The 23262-nt window shown below is 36.1% G+C and overlaps 1 protein-coding gene across 2 annotated transcripts; it reads left to right on the top strand.

Moving 5' to 3' along the window:
- The first annotated feature begins 61 nt into the window (after positions 1 to 61).
- Positions 62 to 22479, top strand: LOC125650482 (BTB/POZ domain-containing protein 7-like). Of its 2 annotated transcripts, none has more exons than XM_048878831.2 (8): positions 62 to 307; positions 12748 to 13931; positions 15287 to 15495; positions 16709 to 16784; positions 17235 to 17542; positions 17734 to 17911; positions 18480 to 18856; positions 19068 to 22479. In XM_048878831.2, exons 2-8 carry the CDS (start codon positions 12818 to 12820, stop codon positions 19218 to 19220), a joined length of 2415 nt encoding a protein of 804 aa, XP_048734788.1. In that variant the 5' UTR covers positions 62 to 307; positions 12748 to 12817; the 3' UTR covers positions 19221 to 22479. The 2 variants fall into 2 exon arrangements, with proteins under 2 accessions (XP_048734788.1, XP_048734789.1); XM_048878832.2 differs by lacking the exon at positions 62 to 307 and adding an exon at positions 12278 to 12552.
- The last annotated feature ends 783 nt before the right edge of the window (positions 22480 to 23262 follow it).

Here is a 23262-nt window from a genome sequence, read left to right as displayed (position 1 = left end):
AAGAATACAGCATATATATATTCTTAAAGGAAAATACATTTTCCAGTTTTATCAGGTTGTTGGATTACAGATTGCCGTTATAGTGATATTTTGTGTGAATTTTTTATGTCTTACCTTTTAGTGTATGATAGCCAACTTACGTTAAAAAATAATATATTTCAAAGCTAACTGGCATTGAATATATTTTTAAATACATATTTATATATATGTATTAAAAATTCAGTGCGGGGTAGCTACTCGAAAATGTCAAAGTTGTGAGTTGTGTGACTTGGATTTGGACCTGAGAGCCAAATTTACTCCCACAAGCGTGAGTTACTTTTTTTCCATTGAGTGTTCTATATTTGCACATGTACATGATTTAGTACGATTGTAATCTTCATGAGCTGCCCGAAGAATTATCTGTGAATAATAATGAAGTTGAACTAAGGCCTAGATCATTCTACTCATTGACAGAGAGCCCACACTATTTGTGTTTTGTTTCTAATTTTATAGGAATAGCCTAATGTACATCGCAGGGAGTTGCAATGAGCAGTTTTAAGTCATAAGAAAAGTCATGAGTAATAGTAGAGATTCGCTATGACATTAATAGACATTATAACTGAAAATTGGAAAATTTAGTTCCATCTAACAGGTTGGGAATACTTCCTCTATAGCGAAATTTTCTCGCTAAAACGCGATCATCCCTGTTTAGCGAGAAAGTAAACATTACCTTAAACAGGTGTTTTGATTGAAAATAATGGAAAATTCCGTGCAATGCTGAATAAGTGCGACACACACTCAACATGAAGTGAATTGTTTCTATAAAATTGACAACAGTCAAGAAATTTCATATCAAAGTTGTATTCTCTTTAGAGAAGTCGAGAGGCATAGCCTTCATCGACTTCTCTTCGCAAGCATTCATATTTTGATTCTGGAAAACGTGTAAATGCCGGAGTCGGTGACGGTTTATGCTTCGACCGACGTTTCGACTCGGATGTGCCTGGATTTACGCAATAGACAAGTTGTTTTCAGACATTTAACAGCAATGCACAAAACCGTCACAAGGAAATCAAAACTTAACTTGCTTTTAATCCATTGTGACTGCTTTTTCAGTAAATTTTTACAAAATTCTTGAAATCCTGGGTAGATCACAATATATGAGTGAAAGATTCTTGAAGGGATGTAAAACAACAAATAAATGCCAAATATACAGGTTCAAAATTGATAAAGAATACATAATAGGAAAGGACAAAGAAAATATTAAAAAGCTTACATCCAAAATCGTGTTTGAATATGAACATTGCAAAATTGATATTTTAAAGACTACTGGTAACTGCAAATATCTGCACATGTATGTGTACTTGTGCACAAGGGAAAACTTCAATTATATGATAATCATGCACATGGCTCATTTTATTAATTAATTATGGACCACCGCTGTGGTCTAGAGGTTAGAGTGTTCACCCTTCATGCGGAAAGCCGGGGTTCAAATCCCGGCTATGACAGACCAAAGTCATTAAAACAGGTAGTGACAGTTCCATTGCCAAATGCTCGACATCATGTGTGAATGTCGCGGGTCCTTGGGTAGGTGTGGCACACTAAAGAACTCTCACTGCTCAATGGCCGTAAACACTGAGCAAAGGCCAAAATTTGAGCCCTTCACCGGTCTTGGTGCCATCTCCATTATATGAGTTAAAAATTCTCGAGAGAGACATTAAACAAGATACAATCAATCAATTAATTATGTAGTCTTATTAATTTTTTTACTTTTGATGTACAATATCAAATAATTTCTTTGATGTACAGTGAAATTCTTCAATACCAGCCAGCAGTGTGACTAATTAGGAAAATTGCTGGTTTAGAAAGTGGCACAGTTTAATGAAAATTGATGAGTTATGCCCATTTTCTAAAACTTGCAAGTTGTTATTGATTCTCATTTGTTGATTTTTAAGAAAATTTGCTGTTTAAATACATTTTGCTTCAAAATTGCCTAGTAAACTTTTAATTTGTTGGCCTTAAATTACTTAAATGAGTTAAGCTTTGACCAAAATGTAAGTCAGAAGGAGTCTCTCTACTTCCGTTATCCATAGAAGAACATTTTTCCCATTTCAAGCAAATGTCACTATTTTTCCCAATTGGAAAGGCACAGGCCCTTGAAATCAAGACCTTAAAAAAACCTTGGTTGTCTACTTATGCGATGCTTTCATAATTCGGTGGCATGACACTTTCACAAATAACAAGAAAGCTCAAGATGACACCAACTATTTTCTAAGTTTTTAAGAATAGTAAGATTACGACGTTTTTTTTAAACCCATTGTTGATGTTTGTTTGAATATACTAGATACTAGGCCTAATCATAAAAATTGAGCTAGTTGGTTTTTGTATCCACTTGTCCGATGGGACAGTAAAAGTTATCAATTGACCAGTAAAAATTTGAGTTGATAGCCCAAGTGACCAATGAATAAATAAAGAATAATACATGGCAAAATCTGTGTCACACTCCATTTCAATCCGAGATTCCAATATCATCCCGAGGGCCATAGGCCCAAGGGCTGATATTGGTTGAGGATTGATATTGATATGTGTCACAAAAAGCGAGGATTAAAGTCTGAGGAATCTCTGATGTCACAATGTAAAAGCAGGGATTATAGAGTCTGAGGAATCTCTGATGTCACAATGTAAAAGCAGGGATTATAGAGTCTGAGGAATCTCCTATGTCAGAATGTGAAAGCGGGTATTGAAGTCTGAGGAATTGTGTTCCTGTTAGAAGCCAATTTTTAAATTATGAACTTCGATCCCGACTACTGAAAGGTAGGGGTGAAACGATACAGTACCTTTTCGATTCGATTTTCGATACTTTAGTCTCGATTCGATGATTTTCTATTCGATACATTAACATGTACCAAATTCTTGAAGGAGTATTTACTAAATGTTTGAAACCTTCCTTTTGAACGACAGAATACGGCCGCATGTCACTGGCAATGAAATATCCGATTGCCTTGGTAATCGCCTGTGCCCGGGGGTGATCCTTCCCGAAGTTTCCTCTGAAAACATCAGTCAGACGCAACTGTCCACTTGCCGTTCTCTTGCGTTTTCTGAGAATTAGCATCTTTACTCGTACCAGCTTTTTGGGATTCTCAATGCTCATCGTCAGCTCCGCTTGTTACTGTCACGTTGGAACTTCAAGTAAATTTAGTAAGTTTCGATCCATGGATGTCATACTTCCTTTGCAAATGTGTTGAGAGTTTGTAGTACTTTCCGTTTTCTCGGCTACATCTTTCAAACATATTTGACACGTTGCCACAGTTTTATCACTTGTTCTAAATCCGAAGTGTCACCATACCCACGATTTATAAATTGGAAGTGCATTTTTCAACACGACTGCGTCCATTTTGATACAATGAAGTCTACTTGTACGTTGATTGGGCAATCTTCAAGTCCATTGGCCAATCAGAAGCCGTGTTATTAAAACCCTGTGTGCTATAGTTTTAGAGCCGTATCGAACCGAAACAGACCCGGAATAAATCGAACATCGAATCGAGACCACTTCATCGCAATTCAGCTCCATCGCGATGTATCGTTTCACCCCTATTAAAAGGGCTATTTTTAAACCCGACATTATATCGTATCGTCGAAACACCATATCGTATATCGCTGGACAGGCGTACACCAATACATTTCGATATATCTATATATTGATTCACCCCTATCAGGCATGCAGAAATCCTTTATTTTATAACAAATATATAATAAAGATAATTATTTCTAGCCCTGATATATTTTCCGTAATTTAAGTGCACACAAGCTGTCAAACAAAATTAGATTATGGCAGATGGGTACTGTTCACTTTGATTTCATATTAATATGGTAGCAAGGTAATTGTATGTAATTAAAAGATACAGCAACTGTTATCATACTATTCAAATATTTCTGATTGCATAAAGCAGTAAAAAAAAATATGTAAATTCAATTTCTGAAATTGATTTCTATGTTGACTTGCTTAAAAGCGGAAAAACATACAGTGATTTATTTGATGGACACTCTACTTTTACTTCTCAATTGTCATTCATCTATATTTGCTTAAATTAAAACTAACTGTAAACATGCCCAATTTCTACAATTTGTCAGTTTACACTACTTATACATGTATTTACGTCCAGTTCTGGGATATATCTACTTGCATTCATGGTTTATAAAGTATTTGTGAATTTTCTAGCAAGAAAATGTCCAACACATATTTTAAAGAATCTTGTCAGGCCATCATTAAAAATATTTTTGTTTGATGTACTCCGACCCACATTTTTCAGGTATTTTTTTTTTTTTTTTGCAGTATTGAAAAAATTAATTATTGTCATAAAAACGCAGACTTAGAAATTTATTGATGTTTTCATTAAACAAAGACAGATTTAATAATTATTGCTATAAAACATTCATCAAAAAAGTTTCTCAGAGAATATGAACCTTTAAAATGAAACACTGTCTATTTCCCTGGAAACCAAATTAAAAAAAAATAAATTAAAAGTACTTAAAAAAATGATTGGGTAGGGGCGATTTTCACGGGTCAGTCGGAGTACATCAAACAAATCAATTTTTATTTTTGGCCTCACTTACTTTATTTTATTCAGGTGATATTTATAAATGAACAGTGGTGAGGTCAGCTCACAGACCCCATGTCAGTAATTTATTGGGATTTAAGTTTGCGGCCTCTCATGAAATTGCTAATTATCACCAGTTTTGTGAACAATTATCTCCCATGTTTGTTACAGTGAAAAAAAATAATAAAAAAATGGTTATAATGCCTGGTTTTCAGGGGTGGCTGGTACTCTGTATAAAAATACAAAAGACGTATGCCAAGACTTTCAAATCTGAATGATTTCAAGGGAGATTGGTATTGAGGATTTTCACTGTAATCCGTAATGCCAAGCAATGATGTATTCAGTGATGTTTTTTTCTTAGATAATTGGTGCAGATTAACACTACCATTCCCAATGCCAAATTCTCTTGGTTTTTCTCAATTTTAGGCTAAAAACTGCCCAGCAACAAACTGGTAGCTGTATGACATCATAATTCGGGGCTCGTATTTCACTTTCTATGAAATGTCATACAAGTTATCTAATATATCTAATTTCTTCACTTCCTCTTAAATAGAAAGTAAAGGTAAAAAGATGTTGCACATTTGTAAAATGTAAATAATGAATCCTTTTTTATTTGTTTATCAATTAAAATATGGGTTTCTCATGGTTAATTTTACATAAATGCAGTTTGTTGTACTATAGAAAATTCCACATTTTTCAAGCTGTTTTTCCTAATTGAATGGGTATGGTTACCATTCCCAAATGGTAGGGGAAAAAATGCTTGTCAGTTGTATAATGTGAAAATGGCACATCCGGAGGTTTGAATCTTTTCCAGTCTTTCTTTCTGTGACTGTTACATATAAATGTACACGTACCTTTATAGTCCCTATATGTATATATATCTGTATGATACTACGGATGATAGACTGGGTATTCATGCATGCAAGTGAACTCAATCTTATTAGAACTGAAACATAAATCAGTGGAAGAAGAAAAAAATGCCCTGACTTTCAGTCAAGGAATTTGAAGAATGTGAACAGATTTTTGCACCTTTTCTTATTTTTCACATTTTGACAGTTAGTGCACACAACTCTTCAGTAAAAGTCAACTCTCATGAACTCTTAATCTCTTTTGAAATCTGTGAAGACCGCATGATATAGATTCTTTGAACTTTGAAGCTAAAGAATGTTTTAAGTTCAATAGAACTTTCTACAGAAAGGGATCAATCATTGGAATTTTATTATGCATGTCATGTTACACTTTACCATGTGGGTCTGAAAAGCTAAGAATGAGATTTTGTCATTTGAATATCATATGTAATAAGTATTTGTATGCCTGTCTGTGAGGTGTGAGCAAATGCTATGATGTACATGTGCTTTCTATTTGTTTGTTTAAGTATAAAAAAGGTGGTTAGATTGCCTAAGCGGACGGGGTTTTCAGTGTTGATGTGTTTGTACTAGCTGTCAGTGGTAAGAGGAAGGATGTGCCAAGTCGTTTGATCAAGGAAGAAAAAGCATCTGTTGTACAAATCATAACACACATAGAATAAAAAGGATCATTCTTTACGATTGTTGATATATGTATTAATGTAAGAACTACTGTAATTTATTCCTTATATGTGTAATTAAGATATATCTAGATTAAAAAAGAAATTCAGAGCATAAAGTGGACTGGAATACGTGTACATACATCTTGTAATATATATATCAACTTACATGTTACAGTATCATACATATCAATTTACATATCCAAGCATTAAGGAAAAGTCCAAATTTATGTTTGGATTTTATCCTGGCACAACACATGTATCTTGTGCAATGTGCATTGAGAGTTTTCATTAATTCTTTTAGATTTTGAAATGAAAATAATGGAGAAGATCCAGACCTAAATGTTCCATTAGATTTTGAAATTATAGTGTAGATTTTTTTTTCCAGTTTTGACAATGGCACAGCATATGTACATGTATAAATTTTAAAAAGAATATTGACTTTTGTTCAATGCAAGTAAGCAAACAGCTTCTTTTATGCAAAAAGGAATAACTTCACTTTGTTGTTCATGAATAAGATTTTAGTATCAATGTCCCAGCTATATTGGGTTTTTAAAAGCCTTTTGAAATAAGGCCAAGATATGAATTTAATATCAAATGTCTCTAAAGGTAACATGTTTCAGCAGTAATATTGAATTTCAGTAGTATAGTTCTTTTAGTATAACATTTCAGTTTTAAAAGTTGAATATTTGAGGACAGTGTAGATTAAAATGATGGAAGTTTTTATATATTCATGAAAGTTAATTGACTTATTATCAAGGGAAATATCAGTCAGTTGGAAAACAATGAAAGTACAATACTAATAACACAGGATCATATTGATTTTAAATTTATAAGAGATTCGGTTTATGCAAAATGAATGATAATTCATATTTGTTGTCAAACCTATGTATAAAAAATATAATGATAATTATGCAAAAGAAATGCAGTCGCCAATTTTTGGTAATGATTTTATTTTTTCATTCAAGTATATCCCTTAATTCTTACAACTAAAGAAGATGCATATATCGCTGCTGTTTGATAACACAGAGTTAGTCATCATGACTTTGGCAAAAAAATGTCCAGGCTGAAGAGATGCTAGCTATTCAAATTATATGCATACCCCCATTAGCATTTAAATTGATGCTGCTGAAATTCTGCAATGCATAGAGTTTGTTACACAATATATTTGTGTCATATGGATGTTCTGCCACTCTTCCAGAAGTACCTGATGCAAAGCGGATAGAATCTCTGTGGGTTTTGGGCGCATTCAAATGTGTTGATTGAACATGTTCCACACACTCTCTACTGGCTAGAGATCAGGGCTGCATTCAAGATTATAGCAGCTACGCAGAGCTCGGTAGTGCTACAATATTGAATGATGTGCTAGGCTAGTCCTATGTAGAGATAACAAACGTTAATTCATACAGTGTGTTCAATATACCTAGATATCTAGCCTAGCAGCTGTGCTAGCCGCTACGATATTGAACGCAGCCCAGGACTAGTGTTGATTGAACATGCTCCATACTCTCTACTGGTGAGAGATCAGGGCCGTAGTGTTGATTGAACATGTTCCATACTCTGTACTGGTGAGAAATCAGGACTGTAGTGCTGATTGAACATGCTCCATACTCTCTACTGGTGAGAGATCAGGGCTGTAGTGCTGATTGAACATGCTCCATACTCTCTACTGGTGAGAAATCAGGGCTGTAGTGCTGATTGAACATGCTCCACATAATCTCTACTGATGAGAGATCAGGGCTGTAGTGTTGATTGAACATGCTCCATACACTCTACTGGTGAGAGATCAGGACTGTAGTGCTGATTGAACATGCTCCACATAATCTCTACTGATGAGAGATCAGGACTGTAGTGTTGATTGAACATGCTCCATACTCTCTACTGGTGAGAGATCAGGACTGTAGTGTTGATTGAACGTATGCTCCACACTCTCTATTGGTGAGAGATCAGGACTGTAGTGTTGATTGAACATGCTCCATACTCTCTACTGGTGAGAGATCAGGACTGTAGTGTTGATTGAACATGTTCCACACTCTCTACTGGTGAGAGATCAGGGCTGTAGTGTTGATTGAACATGCTCCACACTCTCTCTACTGGCGAGAGATCAGGACTGTAGTGTTGATTGAACATGCTCCACATAATCTCTACTGATGAGAGGTCAGACTGTAGTGTTGATTGAACATGCTCCACACTCTCTCTACTGGCGAGAGCGAGAGATCAGGACTGTAGTGTTGATTGAACATGCTCCACATAATCTCTACTGATGAGAGGTCAGACTGTAGTGTTGATTGAACATACTCCACACTCTCTACTGGTGAGAGATCAGGGCTGTAGTGTTGATTGAACATGTTCCACACTCTCTACTGGCGAGAGATCAGGGGCCCATTTTACAATACAACTTACGACAAAATCGCAAGTCTTAAATTGTATTATACAATTATTACTTTGAAATAACGAAGTAAAACTTTTCTAAGGCTTAATTTTCAACATTTTTAAAAATATATATAATTGCATTTGGAGTGAATGATCTTACAATAAACTTGAAAATCCCAGAATGTAAAGTTGGTCGTAAGTCATAAGTTCTTTTGTAAAACGCACCCCAGGACTGTATGGGTCAGAGGTAACATTGTTTTGGTGAAGATAGTCCATTTAATGTTGTGCCACATGACACTGTGCATTCTCTTGTTGAAAAAATTACGTCATGTTGGCAGACAAACAGCATGATGACAGGTTGCAAAACACTGTCAACTGTTCAGCTGTAATTACCTTCAACATTATAAGGACCTAGAGGTTTGTGGCCACTACATATGCCGCCCCACACCATAACGCTACCACCACCAAACCTGTCACATTCCACCGTCCAACACCATAATGCTATCACCACCAAACCTGTCACATTCCACCCCCACACCATAACGCTATCACCACCAAACCTGTCACATTCCACCGTCCCACACCATAATGCTATCACCACCAAACCTATCACATTCCACCGTCCGTCACCATAACGCTACCACCACCAAACCTGTCACATTCCACCGTCCCACACCATAACACTATCACAACCAAACCTGTCACATTTCACCGTCCCACACCATAACGCTATCACAACCAAACCTGTCACATTTCACCGTCCCACACCATAACGCTATCACCACCAAACCTGTCACATTCCACTGTCTCACACCATAACGCTGTCACCACCAAACCTGTCACATTCAACCGCCCCACACCATAATGCTATCACCACCAAACCTGTCACATTCCACCCCCACACCATAACACTACCACCACCAAACCTGTCACATTCCACCCCCACAACATAACGCTACCACCACCAAACCAAACCTGTCACATTCCACCGCCCCACACCATAATGCTACCACCACCAAACCTGTCACATTCCACCCCCACAACATAACGCTACCACCACCAAACCTGTCACATTCCACCCCCACAACATAACGCTACCACCACCAAACCTGTCACATTCCACCGTCCCACACCATAACGCTATCACCACCAAACCTGTCACATTCAACTGCCCCACACCATAATTCTATCACCACCAAACCTGTCACATTCCACCGCCCCACACCATAATGCTACCACCACCAAACCTGTCACATTCCACCCCCACACCATAATGCTACCACCACCAAACCTGTCACATTCCACCCCCACAACATAACGCTACCACCACCAAACCTGTCACATTCCACCGTCCCACACCATAATGCTACCACCACCAAACCTGTCACATTCCACCCCCACACCATAACACTACCACCACCAAACCTGTCACATTCCACCCCCACAACATAACGCTACCACCACCAAACCTTTCACATTCCACCGTCCCACACCATAACGCTATCACCACCAAACCTGTCACATTCAACCGCCCCACACCATAATGCTATCACCACCAAACCTGTCACATTCCACCGCCCCACACCATAATGCTACCACCACCAAACCTGTCACATTCTACCCCCACACCATAACGCTACCACCACCAAACCTGTCACATTCCACCGTCCCACACTATAACGCTACCACCACCAAACCTGTCACATTTCACCGTGCAGTAATCGGTATAACATTCACCGAGAAGTTGAAAAACATTTCAATGTCCATTTGAGCATTAAAGTGTGAATCTTTGATTCATCAGAAAAGCATACATGTGCCATCTTTGCATAGGAAATTCATTTGGACGGTGTCGTCACAACCATAGGGGCCTCGTGTTACATCGATGATGATTAAGGGGCATTCACACTGCAAAGCAAGGTAGCTTGATGATGTAGGAGCACAGTATTGTGGCATATTCTTAGGTTCTGTGTCCCCAGTGTCTCATTTGCAGTTATTTGTGCAGTTCTAACACACACACACACACCCAGCAAATGCTGCAACCTCATGAAACAATCCTAGCTGACCTTTGGTTGGCAAATTAGAGGTTGGCTGGCAGTTGCATCAATCAGTGTAATTCATTTGTAGAGACAAGGTAATATATGCTTTGTGGACATTCAGAGCTCTTGCCACATTGGTTTGGGTGTTTCCAGCCAATGGTAACTGCCCTGTTGCATGTATTGTTAGGTTGCCTAAGCATCTTTTACACAAAATGAGATATTGTACTATTTTTTGCAATAATTTTACCTGATACATGAAGGGTAACAAACAAAATGCTGTCGCGTGTATCCATGGTAATTGAGGTACATAGTATGAAGTGTGCATTGATGTCTCAGACATGAGAACAGGTTGTATGATTAAGTTCAATCAACCGTGAATTGCTTGGGAATGTCTATGAGATCATGCAATTCAAAATTATTGACATTTAAATTATATTTACATTAAGAATTATTGATGTTTAATGGGGGTTGTATTTTGTGTGTGCATGTGTCAGTATATATAAGAATTGTAGTAATGTTAAGTATCATATTTTCATTATTTGTTAAACTTTGTACCTTCATTATTTGTTGTACTTTGTATGAAGGTGAAGAAGACATTTAATGAAGAGGTACTAGTATTTTCTATTGTCTCGGTATGTTTTCAAATGCATTGATAGTGTTTGTACTGAAATGAACAATTTCATGAGTGCAAAAATCATGAGTGCATTGTTGTAATAGAACCTTTTGATTTGGTTTAATTAAGAGTCATTTCCGTAGACCTCCCTTCCTGCAAGCCATAATGCAAAGTTCCTGTCTTGTATATCCTAAATTTTAATAATCCCCAATTTCAATAGGTAAATTAAGAACATTCAGATGATAGGTAATATGGTCTGGGCTTTCACAATGTAGAAAAATAATATTGCTCATGCAATGTCATTAGTATTATTGGATTATAGTTGTATTGTCTAGGGATTAAGGTCTGGACCTGTGACAGCCTGCCTGTCTGTTGTTTCCATCCAGTGCTAAATAGTGATGATTTTAATGAACTTGTAGTTTTTTAAGGAAGAATACATTTCTATGCGTTAATGTGTGAGTTAATTTGAACAAACTGTACATATTCGATAACACATGTAAATTCTGACTGAGGACAAGACTTTTGTACACTCTGCAATATGACACTTAATGGGAAGTAAGTCTCACATTCATGTGATTATTTGTACACTAGTGAGATTGTATTCTTGCATCTGTACTGTGAATTTTACTAGGATGTACATTGTAGGGTCATATAATTGAATTCAAAATTTATTAGTCATAGTTATAGTTAAATAAAAGTTTCTTTGTTCACTCGTTGAAATATTGAAATATATCTTATGAAATATTAACTGTACATGTATTTGATGTATTGCAATGATTTACTGTGGCAATAAAAGGGATAATTATATAATGTTTTAAATCATGCATGTGGAAATGTTTCATAAAATCCCATCTGAAAGTCGTTAAATCCAAAAAAAAATGTGGTAGACATGCATTTACAAATTTTGTACTTTATGTCTAGTGTTTGCACTGTGTCCTTATCAGCAGTGATCAGTATTGTATTTAGAACAATATATTTTAAAAGTTATATAACTTTACTAGAATTCTCATATTCTGAGTAGGAAGATGATTTGCATTTTGTATAAATTTACAGCATTGACAGGACATTTTTATCCACAAAGAAGTGATTGATGTGTCGTGATTAATTTTGCATCTGTTATTTGATGACAAGTTGGTTTATTGTGGTACATCTAGTGTACAATTCGCAGAACTCCGTGAATTGTACATTTTACATCCTTTTAAAGTGATAAATTCATATCAGTCTGTGTATCCTTTATTGATCAAGTGCTGTAGGGAAACGTCTACATGTATCTCATAATTCACATTTAAAAGTTCTGTGTCATGTTGGATTGTTGTAAATGTGTTTCTTTAGATAAATGGGTGAAATTTTATTTTTGGTGGTAGTGTCTGAGAAATGGAGGCAATGATTCAAGTGATGTAATTCATGATGATCAGAGAAATTTACATACTGGTATTTGTCACCTTGTAATTTATGGATATTTTTCCTCAGGGATGATGATTATCCATCTTCATGTACATATATATATATGCCATGCACAATACTAGATACTCTAGACTAAGTGAATGTACATGTATTGTTTTATTTGAAATGTATTCTAGTTGGGATATTGATAATTATGAAATGTTTTCTTTTGTCTATTTTCAGAAGATGGAAAAAACTGGAAACTCTTGAAAAACAAACTAATGGGAACTGATTTACTGTGATACCTATAGAAATGGGGACAAACTCCTCATTTCCTGAGGGTTCTCCTCCAGGGGGCAGGATGTCTGCCTTCAACAGACAGACACACATTTACAATTTGTCTGACACAGACCTGAGTGTAAAGGAGAAGAAGAAAAAGTCCTCCAAGTTAACCACACTTAGAAAGAGGCTCATCCGATCCAGGCGACATAGCCGCTCAATGGACTATGGCAAAGCTTTAAGGGAAATGATAACAACATGGTCCATACGAGAACTTAAAGCACTCATTCAGGAGTATGAAGTGTTAGTCACACTAAAGGAACTCGCAATGGCAGCCAATTTGGCTAGACCTTTGGCAAATTCTTTGAAGCAGGATTTAGCAATGTTGTTCGATTCCAAATGTTGTACGGATATTGACCTTGTATATAAAGGAGCATGTTTCCCGGCTCATCGTGCTATATTATCAGTGAGGAGTCCCTATTTTAGGGACTTATTAAATCGGTACCCAGGAGTTGGGTGCCAGGTTCCTGTTAAACTACGAACTATTGGTGTGGATGTTGTGTTGTTCGCTACATTACTGCGGTATCTTTATACGGATGAAATTCATTCTCATGATCTGCGTCCAGACCATCAAGAAAGTCTAGCTAAGCTGGCAGATGAATTTGGTGTTCCAAACCAGCTAGAGCATGATCTTAGGGTTCTGTTAGACTCGGGGAATTACAGTGATGCTGTGTTAGTGTTCACATGTGATGGAAATTGTACAGACTCTTCACCTGAAAATGAGGCTCCGTGTAAATCAGTGGTACATGAACTGAGGTGTCACAAAGCAATTTTGGCAGCAAGGTCACCGTTTTTCAAAAATCTTCTGATCCGAAGAGCTCGGTCAGGGGAGGATTTAGGTTTACACACCCAATCAAAAATAGTGCTAGATGAGACAATAATTCCAAGGCGTTATGCCAGAGTACTTTTGAACACAATATACCAGGACTCTGTTGACCTATCGCTGATATTAAGAGGCAGTGCAAGCATGTGCAGTTTAAGTGAAGTCCAAGCTATCGTAGCAGGGCGAGGTCAGATGACCTTGATAGAGGAGGCTATGGAGGTGTACCAAATAGGACAGTTCTTGGACTTTCCAGTCCTATTTCAAGGTCTGAAATCAGTTTTGGTTGTAGTGCTTTTGTTGAATTCAGTTTTAAGTCACCTGAGTATACATCCAAACTTGGTGCATAGAAATAGAAGACACCCCAATGCTTGGGCAGAACTCTATGGTTCAATATAGGGAATTTGTTGCATTTCTTTAAAATACCCTTAAAGTCTTGGACACCAAATTACTAAACTGAACTTCTAGCACAATTTATGACTGCATAGTTATAATGGGTTGGCTACATATATCTACCAAACCTGTAGAATTTCTTATCTATGGATCATTGACTGAAAAAACATTTAATCCTTCTTTGCTCCTGAACATATATAGCAAACAAATTGAGTTCATAGTAATAGCTCCTGCAAATAAGTATTAGATGGTGTTTTGGAATGACCATGTCTGTCTGTCCATCTTTTGTTCTTCCCTCCTACCTTAAAGCTAGACCACAACTGTGTAATGAAGAAACATTATAAACTCTACTTGACACAAAGGTGGCTTATGACCAGGTGATGTTTAATAACCCAGAATCAAGGTCATATGGTCAAGATCATGGTCATTACTGGTAAAAAAGAAGTTATTAAAGATTTGTGAAGTTTAACAAACTTTTTGTAATTTGACATTTGAAGCTCGTACTTGACTTAAAATATTGTTTATAAACAATATGACATGAACCTAAACCTCGGTTAGAATTTATAGTTGTCAAGGTCATAAATGTGTACTAAAGTTACTAATGGTGAGATAGTATGATCCTGAACCAAGGGCATTTGCATAAGGTCAAGGTCTGTAGGATTGAAAAGTTGATTTATTGAGAGACAATGTCTAGGTTTATACATGTAGAAATGTAAGTATTTGACACAAAGATTTCTTGTGATGAAAAAGTGTTCGATGCCCCTGAACCAAGTTTATTTGTCCAAGGCCATTAGATAAACAGTTATTACCTGTCCTAACTTTATAGTGAAGGACTTCATCTCGGTACAGATCTAAGATTGATCATAACCATCAGTGAGCTATAGTCAAGATACGTGTAGTAGGCAAGAGTACTTGTTTCAGGCCATAACAATGGATATATAATGGAGAAACCATTGCTTGTGAGCAGACAGAATGTTGTGACCCTTATTACCATGGTCTAAAGTGTGTTATTTTTGGTTGCAAAATTTGAGCCCATTCTATTCTCCGAGTTTCATAATGAACTCATTGCACCATTATAACACTCCCTGAAGACTTGATATACATTGAAGGTGTTAACGTGTGATACCCTGGTGCCCATTAAGGTCCATGGGTCTCTTGTTAATGGAAATAGTATCTCATATCATGATGTGTTGTCACTAATGATGTAAAATTGAAATGCATTTATCATAGGTTGTGAGGACATAATAGCCGAGGGGGTTTCTCTGGACAATTTGGCTAGTGTGTTGTCATGGAGTTCTGAACCACATGGGTCAAAGTGGGTCCACAACCAGGCCCTTCACTTCATCAGGGAGGAGTTCCTTCAGGTGCTTCACTCCTCGGTTCTCATGGAACTGTCCAGAGAGTACCTGAAAGAGGCCCTTTCCTCCGACTTTTTACAGGTAAGCACTAAGGGAAGTGATATCTGGGCATGCTTTGAAGAAACTGATTGGATTGCAGGTGATCACTTGTCAGAATCTAAAGTTGTGAATTTGAGTTACTTACATGATTAGCATACATTTTCACAGCTGTTTTACATCTGTATGGGTTGTGTACATGTATGTCACAGTGAAAAAGAGAAATAATCAAGGCATCTAGATTTCTGTATTTGGGTAAGAACAGGTTCCAGGTCACTAATTACATATATTTTCAACCCTGAAAGGTCAAAGGCATAGCTCTATAAGGACCTGTGCTTCTTACATGTCTATTGACAAATCAAACTTTATATTTATATCATGATCATATCCACAGATGTTGAAAAATTAGGAACCTTTGTAAAGAATGTAAAATCACATAATTAATATGATATTGTATATACATGTATTATATCAAGAGTTTATGATGTTTTACGTATTACATCAAGAGTTTATGATGTTTTACACATTCCTGCCGTAAAATGGCTGAAATATTGCCAAAAACGGCGTAAAACCTCAATCAATCAATGTTTTACACATTTTAAAGCCTTTTATATTTGGATGATTGTGTAATTGATTGCTATATTTTTGTGGAGCAAAGATATTATGATGCTGTGGTCAACTAGATGCAGTATAGAAATTTGTTTCATCCAAAGGGATGTTAGGAATGGGAGAGATGTCAGATTGTTTATTGTAGGTTTCAGTGTCTCAGCCAATGTTTTTTCCTTGGCATGTACATTGTGTATTCCTTCAGAGGTTATTGACAGAGAAAATGTATTCAGTTATCTAATGGTGCCCGAGATTCTGTGTCCTCCTGTAATTTTACAGCCGCTGTCAGTATGATACATTTATATGACAAACTCCTTGCTGCAGTCATCAAATCTTTACAGACCTGCTTTATTACTAACATGTTTTTGTGGTACGGTATTGAACACATGTATTGATTGGTTAGAAACAAGCATTAGTGTGAATCCTTGCTGTACAGAACCCTGTATCAGCGACGATGGTTAAATAATTATAGCATTTCAGTTTAGCTCCAATTACCAGCTACAAATCCATTTTTGGGTACTACAGATGTAACACGAGTATAGAGATTATGTAATTTTGCAGCTCTTTACTTAAGGTGTCAAGCACTGGTACATTTTATGCATTTAATTTATTCAGTATCATAAGAATAAGGAATCAAATTTCTTCATCTTAGGCAGGAGAGTTGGACATTCTATCAGCCATTATAAAGTGGGGAGAGAATCAGTTAGTGAAGAGGTTGGAGGAGAGAGGTAATAAAAGCTTTGTGATTTTACTACACTGCATGCACAACAGCTCACAGATAACAATGACCATTAAATTTATTCAGAAGTAATCAAAATTTAAAGAAGCTTAACACATTCATGAAAATTCTAATGAATAAAAGAAGAAGAAAGTTATGTTTATATTTTGGTATTTGAAACTTCAAAATATACTTTATTCAGCAGAAAAATTGCAGCCATTATTTAAGATCTTTGTGAAATAAAAGTTTGAATCTCCTGCTGGACTCAAACTATTGGAAGCCTTAGCCATAATGCACTGAACTATGCAGACGGCTAACACAATATAAAAGGATCTATTGTCTCCATTCACAAATATCCAATTGTTATGCACTTCCTCATAAAAATTTATGATATGTTATTTATCCTGAAATAGAGATATTCATAAGGTGCTTATTTTATCCTTGTATGATCTCTTTTCAGAGCCCAACTTACTAAGCCATACAGCACACAGCATCAGTAGGAAAGGTGTTAAGAAGCGTGATCTCAATGACGAAGAGCTCAAGGACATACTGGCTGATTTGCTGCCTCTAATACGGACAGATCACATCATACCCCACAGCAGTGAAGTTCTTAACAGTGCAATAAAACGAGGGCTGGTCTGTCGCCCACCAAGTCACATGATTGGAGACGAAGGTTTTGTAGTGCAATCATCTTCCTGGATACGAGGCAAAAACAGTGGATTGTTTATCCGGCCCAGGCTCTTTGGTCCATATTATGAGGATGCCAAGGTAGTCTAGTTCAAAGTGGAATGTGTACAAAATTATTTTAATGTTTTATTAAACATAGAGGGTTTTCATTAGATTTTATTATCATAAAGTCTGTAATCATTGAAAGAGTTTGTCATACAGTATTAGATATGATTAGCATACATGCATTTGAAGTAAGAGAAATTGCATATGGAAAATTATTTTGACATCAGACTGTTCTGGAGGAGAGGCTTTCTCAGGGCCAGGACCACGAGTCTGGGCGTGTCCGAACAATTCAGATGTCGGCCATACCAGACACGCTGTATATGGTGGATAACAGCCATTATCCAACCGGCCATGTCAGCCTTCCTAGCTGTAACACTGTGGATATCATAGCAGGGACTATACCAGGTATGTCATTTCAGGGATTATACCAGGTATGTCATAGCAGGACTATACCAGGTATGTCAGAGCAGGGGCTGTATCAGGTATGTCATATCAGGGATTATACCATGTATGTCATATTTGGAACTATACCAGGTATGTCATTTTTGGGGCTGTACCAGGTATGTCATAGTAGAGACTGTACCAGGTATGTCATATCATGGGCTATGCCAGGTTTATTATACCATGGTCTGTACTAAGTATATCATAGTAAGAATCATACCAAGTGTGTCATAGTACAAGGTATTCAAGGCATGTTGTAGCAGTGAATATACCAGGTATGTAAGCACAGTGTACAAAGAGGGATGTTTCATCAATAGTTATGAAATTTATCAAGAGATAATGTGTGTATGTTTTATCATTTGTATGAAAATGATCATCATAAATCCAGTAATGTATTTTAGACCTATAATCTTTAGAAAAATATGAGCAAATTGCACAACAATTTGAGCTCACATTTCCTACTTGATTATCTATCCTTATAGTGCCTGACAATTTGATCTCACATTTCCTACTTTATTGTCTATCCTTATAGTGCCTGACAATGCCACCATACACAGAATGCTGCACAGAGAGAGAGAATTACAAAATAGTCCCACTGCCCAGAGAGCTATGACCCTGCCATTAAGTGACCGCCGGGCTGTCCACTACCAACTCCGGCTGAGGACAGTCCGTGAGTTTGGACTTCCAGATTCTACAGTGGAGGTTCTACAGAATACAAACACTTACTACCCTCCAGACCCTCTACCTCCATCACTGCCGGCGAAAACCCATTCACTGAAAAAGTACCTGATATCACCACGGAAACGCAAACAGAGTCCACCACTCAGCAAGAGAACCCCTATCGGGAGCCCCACCAAACCTGTGCAGTGTGTTCCCCCCTCCCGCTCTTCACAGGGGGCCTCCAGAGAGGTAAATTTCTAATTGATTTTGCAGGAGTAGTTTATTATGAAATATGATCTCTCTCTATTCTTTGGGTAATTATGTAATTGGCAACTTATGCAAAAATACACATATAAAGGACAGAATAATGAATGGAGAAGTAAAACATGCATGAAATTGCACAGATAAATGTGTGTTGGATAAAGAGGAATAACTCTTGTCATGATCTCTACATTTTCAGACTGATTTGAGCCCATGCAGTGACAGTGCCTTAAGTGACACCATGCCAGATATTGCCATGGCATCAGCTTCACTCAGTCAGATTCACCTTCAGGACGAGTTTGACCTTGACATTGGTGACAGAGGTAGCCATCATGGCACTATGTACATTTGATGTCTGTGTATGTACATGGATAGTTGGAGGGATTGTTTTCTCTTATTTATTACAGAGTTACGTCTGAAATGGAATCACCACCTCTGTGTTGTTTATTGTTGAAAAAGTTTCTATTTTTATTCTTTGTTGTCACATATCAGATATTTTCATTTACATTGCAGAATTATATTGCATGTCATTTTTAAAAAACCCCAAGATGAAGTGAAATATACATGTACATGATCTACATTCACTGTACCATTAGTTTGTTGGTTACTTTGTATTCATAATTTTTCCTGCAGATATGTTGAAAGTCAAAGAATAACCTAATTTTCAAGGTAGCATTTCTGTACAAGTGGCATGATAACAAACCAAAAGAATAGGATATAGAGTTCTTTATGCATTTGAAATTTTGTGATTTTTTTTTCTGTCCATATTCCAAGAGAATTTATTTGCACTGTGATATCTGCAAAATATGAAAAGAAAAAAATGTTTTTAATAAGTTTGTTTTAGTGCTATATTCGTTTCACATACCACTGTTCATTATATTCACCTTTCATACAGGTCATAATTTATATTTGCGTACTTGTTTTATTATTGTTGTTAGTGTTGTTATCTCCCTTGACTCTGAAAACTTGAGCAACCACTGTTTGGCTCAAAGAGTGTAGCACGATATACAAAGAGAATCTATTTATAGAAATTCTTTGTACTGGTTGTTTAAATAGCTGATAAAAGCTCTAAATCATTTAGCATGCCTGAGCTGAAAGCTCAAGTGAGCTTTTCTGATCGGAAGTTTAGAGCTGAAATGAATATCAAAAATCAATATTTGAATATTTAGGACTACTAGTTGTATTTGAATATTCATGAAAAGATTTAACTTTTTAAAAATAAACTTTCAGATTCTGGAACCCTTATGATTAACTACAATGAATTTATTAATTGGTTTCTTATAAGTGTTATAATGACGAAATTTTCACATCTCACAAAAAATGTCAACAATTCAATATACTAGTATGTGATATAGATATCAATTGCAAGTATTCAAAGATTTGTTTCAGCTCTACAAAAGTCGCATGTCGTTTGTATGTCTGTAAGCTTAACATTTTCTACTTCTACTTGGAAACACAGGGATAACTTCTACCAAACTTGGTACAAAGCATTCTTTGGTGAAGGGGATTCAAAGGACACACACATTACTAAGGGAGATTATGAAAAAAAATATATGTATAGTGAAAATAGGGTGGGGTGTTTTAAATCTTTCTCTAAGAACCATCAATCTAATAAAGATTTTAGATTGTTTAAATCATGATCCGTGGAGGTAGGTTTGGGCCACGAAGGGGATGTTAAAGTTTTACATAGGAATTTATAAGAAAATTATTTAAAAATCTTCTCAAGAAACTACCAGGGTTTACTTTATCCAGTTATATGCAAGCATCCTCATGTAGTGCAGATTCAAATTGTTCACACCATTAAGCCCAGAGTCTTATCAGACCACAAAGGAGTTTTACTTGTGAATATATAGGATTATTTTCAAAGTTTACTTTTCAAAAACTACAAGGGTACAATATGTCAAATATAATATTACATGATAGAGTGCTTGTGTAGTATGGATTCAAGTTTGTTCACACCATACTTTGTTGGGCAAGATTAGGGCCTTGTTTTGCTGAGGGAAATGTTACTCGGGTGAGCAGTGTGGCCCATGGGCCTCTTGTGAAACTCTGTTTTTAGTTATTTTTGTGTACTAGTATTTGATGTGTTCTCTGATATATCTGTTTGTGAAATGTTTTGTGTTTTTACAGATTTTGTCTTGGACTATATATCTCCCATATGTCAGGGTAAAAATGTGTATTAATTTATTTCATGCTACGCTCAGCTACTTAATAATTTGAGCTTGGTTTCTCCTGAATGTAGATGAACATCAGCCACTTTGGCAGTTTGCATGAGACTGTCTGCTCTACTATTTAACAATATCATGATAGTACTTCTGTCTTTCTGAATTTTGGAAACAATCAGTAATAGTAGATACAATCAAGTGTTTAGTTTGACTAGTATTAATTGCAGATTACTGTGAAATCTCTAATTTTCATAATGTAAAGTTTTTGTGGAATCAGAATTGATATTTTTTGTGGATTTTTTATTTCATGATAGTACCAAGTCACAAGCTCATGTTGGCTACTATTAAGTGGAATCTTGATTTTGTGGCTGGTTACTTTCTCCTGTTCAAGAATTGTAGATGAAAACAGCAAAAATTATACACCTATGAATAATAGTGATTTCACAGTGAATTTCATTTGAAAGGAAAAATGGGATGTGTATTCAGTTTTGTTTTCAATATTATTATACTGAGAGAAATTGCATACATACCTGCTTCTTATGTCGAAATGAAAAAGGAGACTAGTGTTCCCGATGTAGTGTAAGATTCTAGGAATGGGTAAACTGCTGTGTAATTGTATGTACACTGAGCTCTGTTATGTTGTGTTGTTTTAGGTGAGAGAATCTTTAATTATTTGTTTTATGGATTAAAGATAATGGGTCAGATGAGTAGATAAAAGAGAAATAATCAAAATCATTCAAAAATCAAGTTGTATTGTGAAAAAGTCTAAGCATGTTTGTTATCCAATTTAGGTTTTATTATATGTTATCCAAGTGTTCGTAATTTGCTTTCTATGTTCATGTATTACCAAATTGCGCGTGTGTGTGTGTGGGGGGGGGGGGGGGGGGGGGGGGTTAAGATAGGTAGTATGCAATTGTTAAGAGTTATTTTCAGTTTTATTTTTATTTCAATTATGAACCTATTAAACAATAAATTAATTTTTTTCTCACCTTGCGTATCATTTTAGAGAGACTGTGATACTGTTGAATTTTATCATATTTTGAGACTGATATTATATGATAGATCAGTGTTATAAGCAGATAATGCTGTTATACTTGTATATCGGTTTGTCCCAGCTCCTTAAGTAAAGTCTTTTACTATCTTCATCACAGATGAGGTGATTTTAGAATGGGTTAGAAGTAAACTTTGAATATCCATATTGTGCAGTATTAAGATGAAGATATATATTATATATCAGTAGACACTTCCAGTTATTTTATGGTAATATCATGGATACATATAGACATTTTATGGAATATTACCTGTACTTGGGTGCATCCTCGGACTTCGTATCATTAGAGGGGTGTCATTTCCATATCATGCTACAGACACTCAACTATATGATTGTGAAAGTTGTACATATTGACAAATGTTAGAAAATAAATATTACTGAGGCTAAAATTCTAATTTGGTTAATATTTTTTTTATACCCGGTATGATGTGTAAACTGGCATGGGTTTGAGTGAGAATCAGGGTGTGTATTGTAACATGTGTTATTTTCTGGACTTTGGTTTCATCCAGTAGAAAAAAATAACATGTAACAATAATTGAACATTGTAGAGAAATCAAAAGGGGATGACAGCAAGTTTTCTTTAGTAAACATAAAATGTCTCTGCTTTACAGAATTGGGAAGTATTGGATGGTGTTATTTTCCTAATTCACAGAGGAAAGAATCTTTTAAAATAACCTAGGAGGCGAAATATGAATGATTAATATATGTATAGGTATTGGAAAGAATTAGAGGGCGACAATCTATTGATTTATCGTCGAGAGTTGCGGACACCGCGATAGGGATGATTATCCCAGCTTCAAATTATTACTGAGGTCATTAACTTTGAATGGGAGTTCATAATTGAATGAGAAAATAGCTGGGTTTGTCAGCTTTGCAAAGGAAACAAGCCACCCCACATGGACTGGTGCTTAAGTGCGCTCATTTTTTACAGGTTATGATTTTTCGCTCGCCTGTAAATCCAGAGAAATTCATCGCTTTAAATTTATTTACAAAGTTTCGTTACATAAGTACTGACTGATAAAAAGTAAAAGTGAATTAAAACTACGTAGTTATTGTCATTGTGCCAAATCTCAAAGTATTTGGACGTATAGTAATAAAGAGTAAAATTCGTGGTCAGCGGTATCGGCCACTGCCTCTTACAATTTGTACATCCGGGGAAACTGGCGTTCCTTATTAAA

The sequence above is a fragment of the Ostrea edulis genome, chromosome 5 (genome assembly GCF_947568905.1).
Source record: "Ostrea edulis chromosome 5, xbOstEdul1.1, whole genome shotgun sequence".
NCBI classification, from domain to species: domain Eukaryota; kingdom Metazoa; phylum Mollusca; class Bivalvia; order Ostreida; family Ostreidae; genus Ostrea; species Ostrea edulis.
This window is presented reverse-complemented; position numbering and strand designations above follow the sequence as displayed.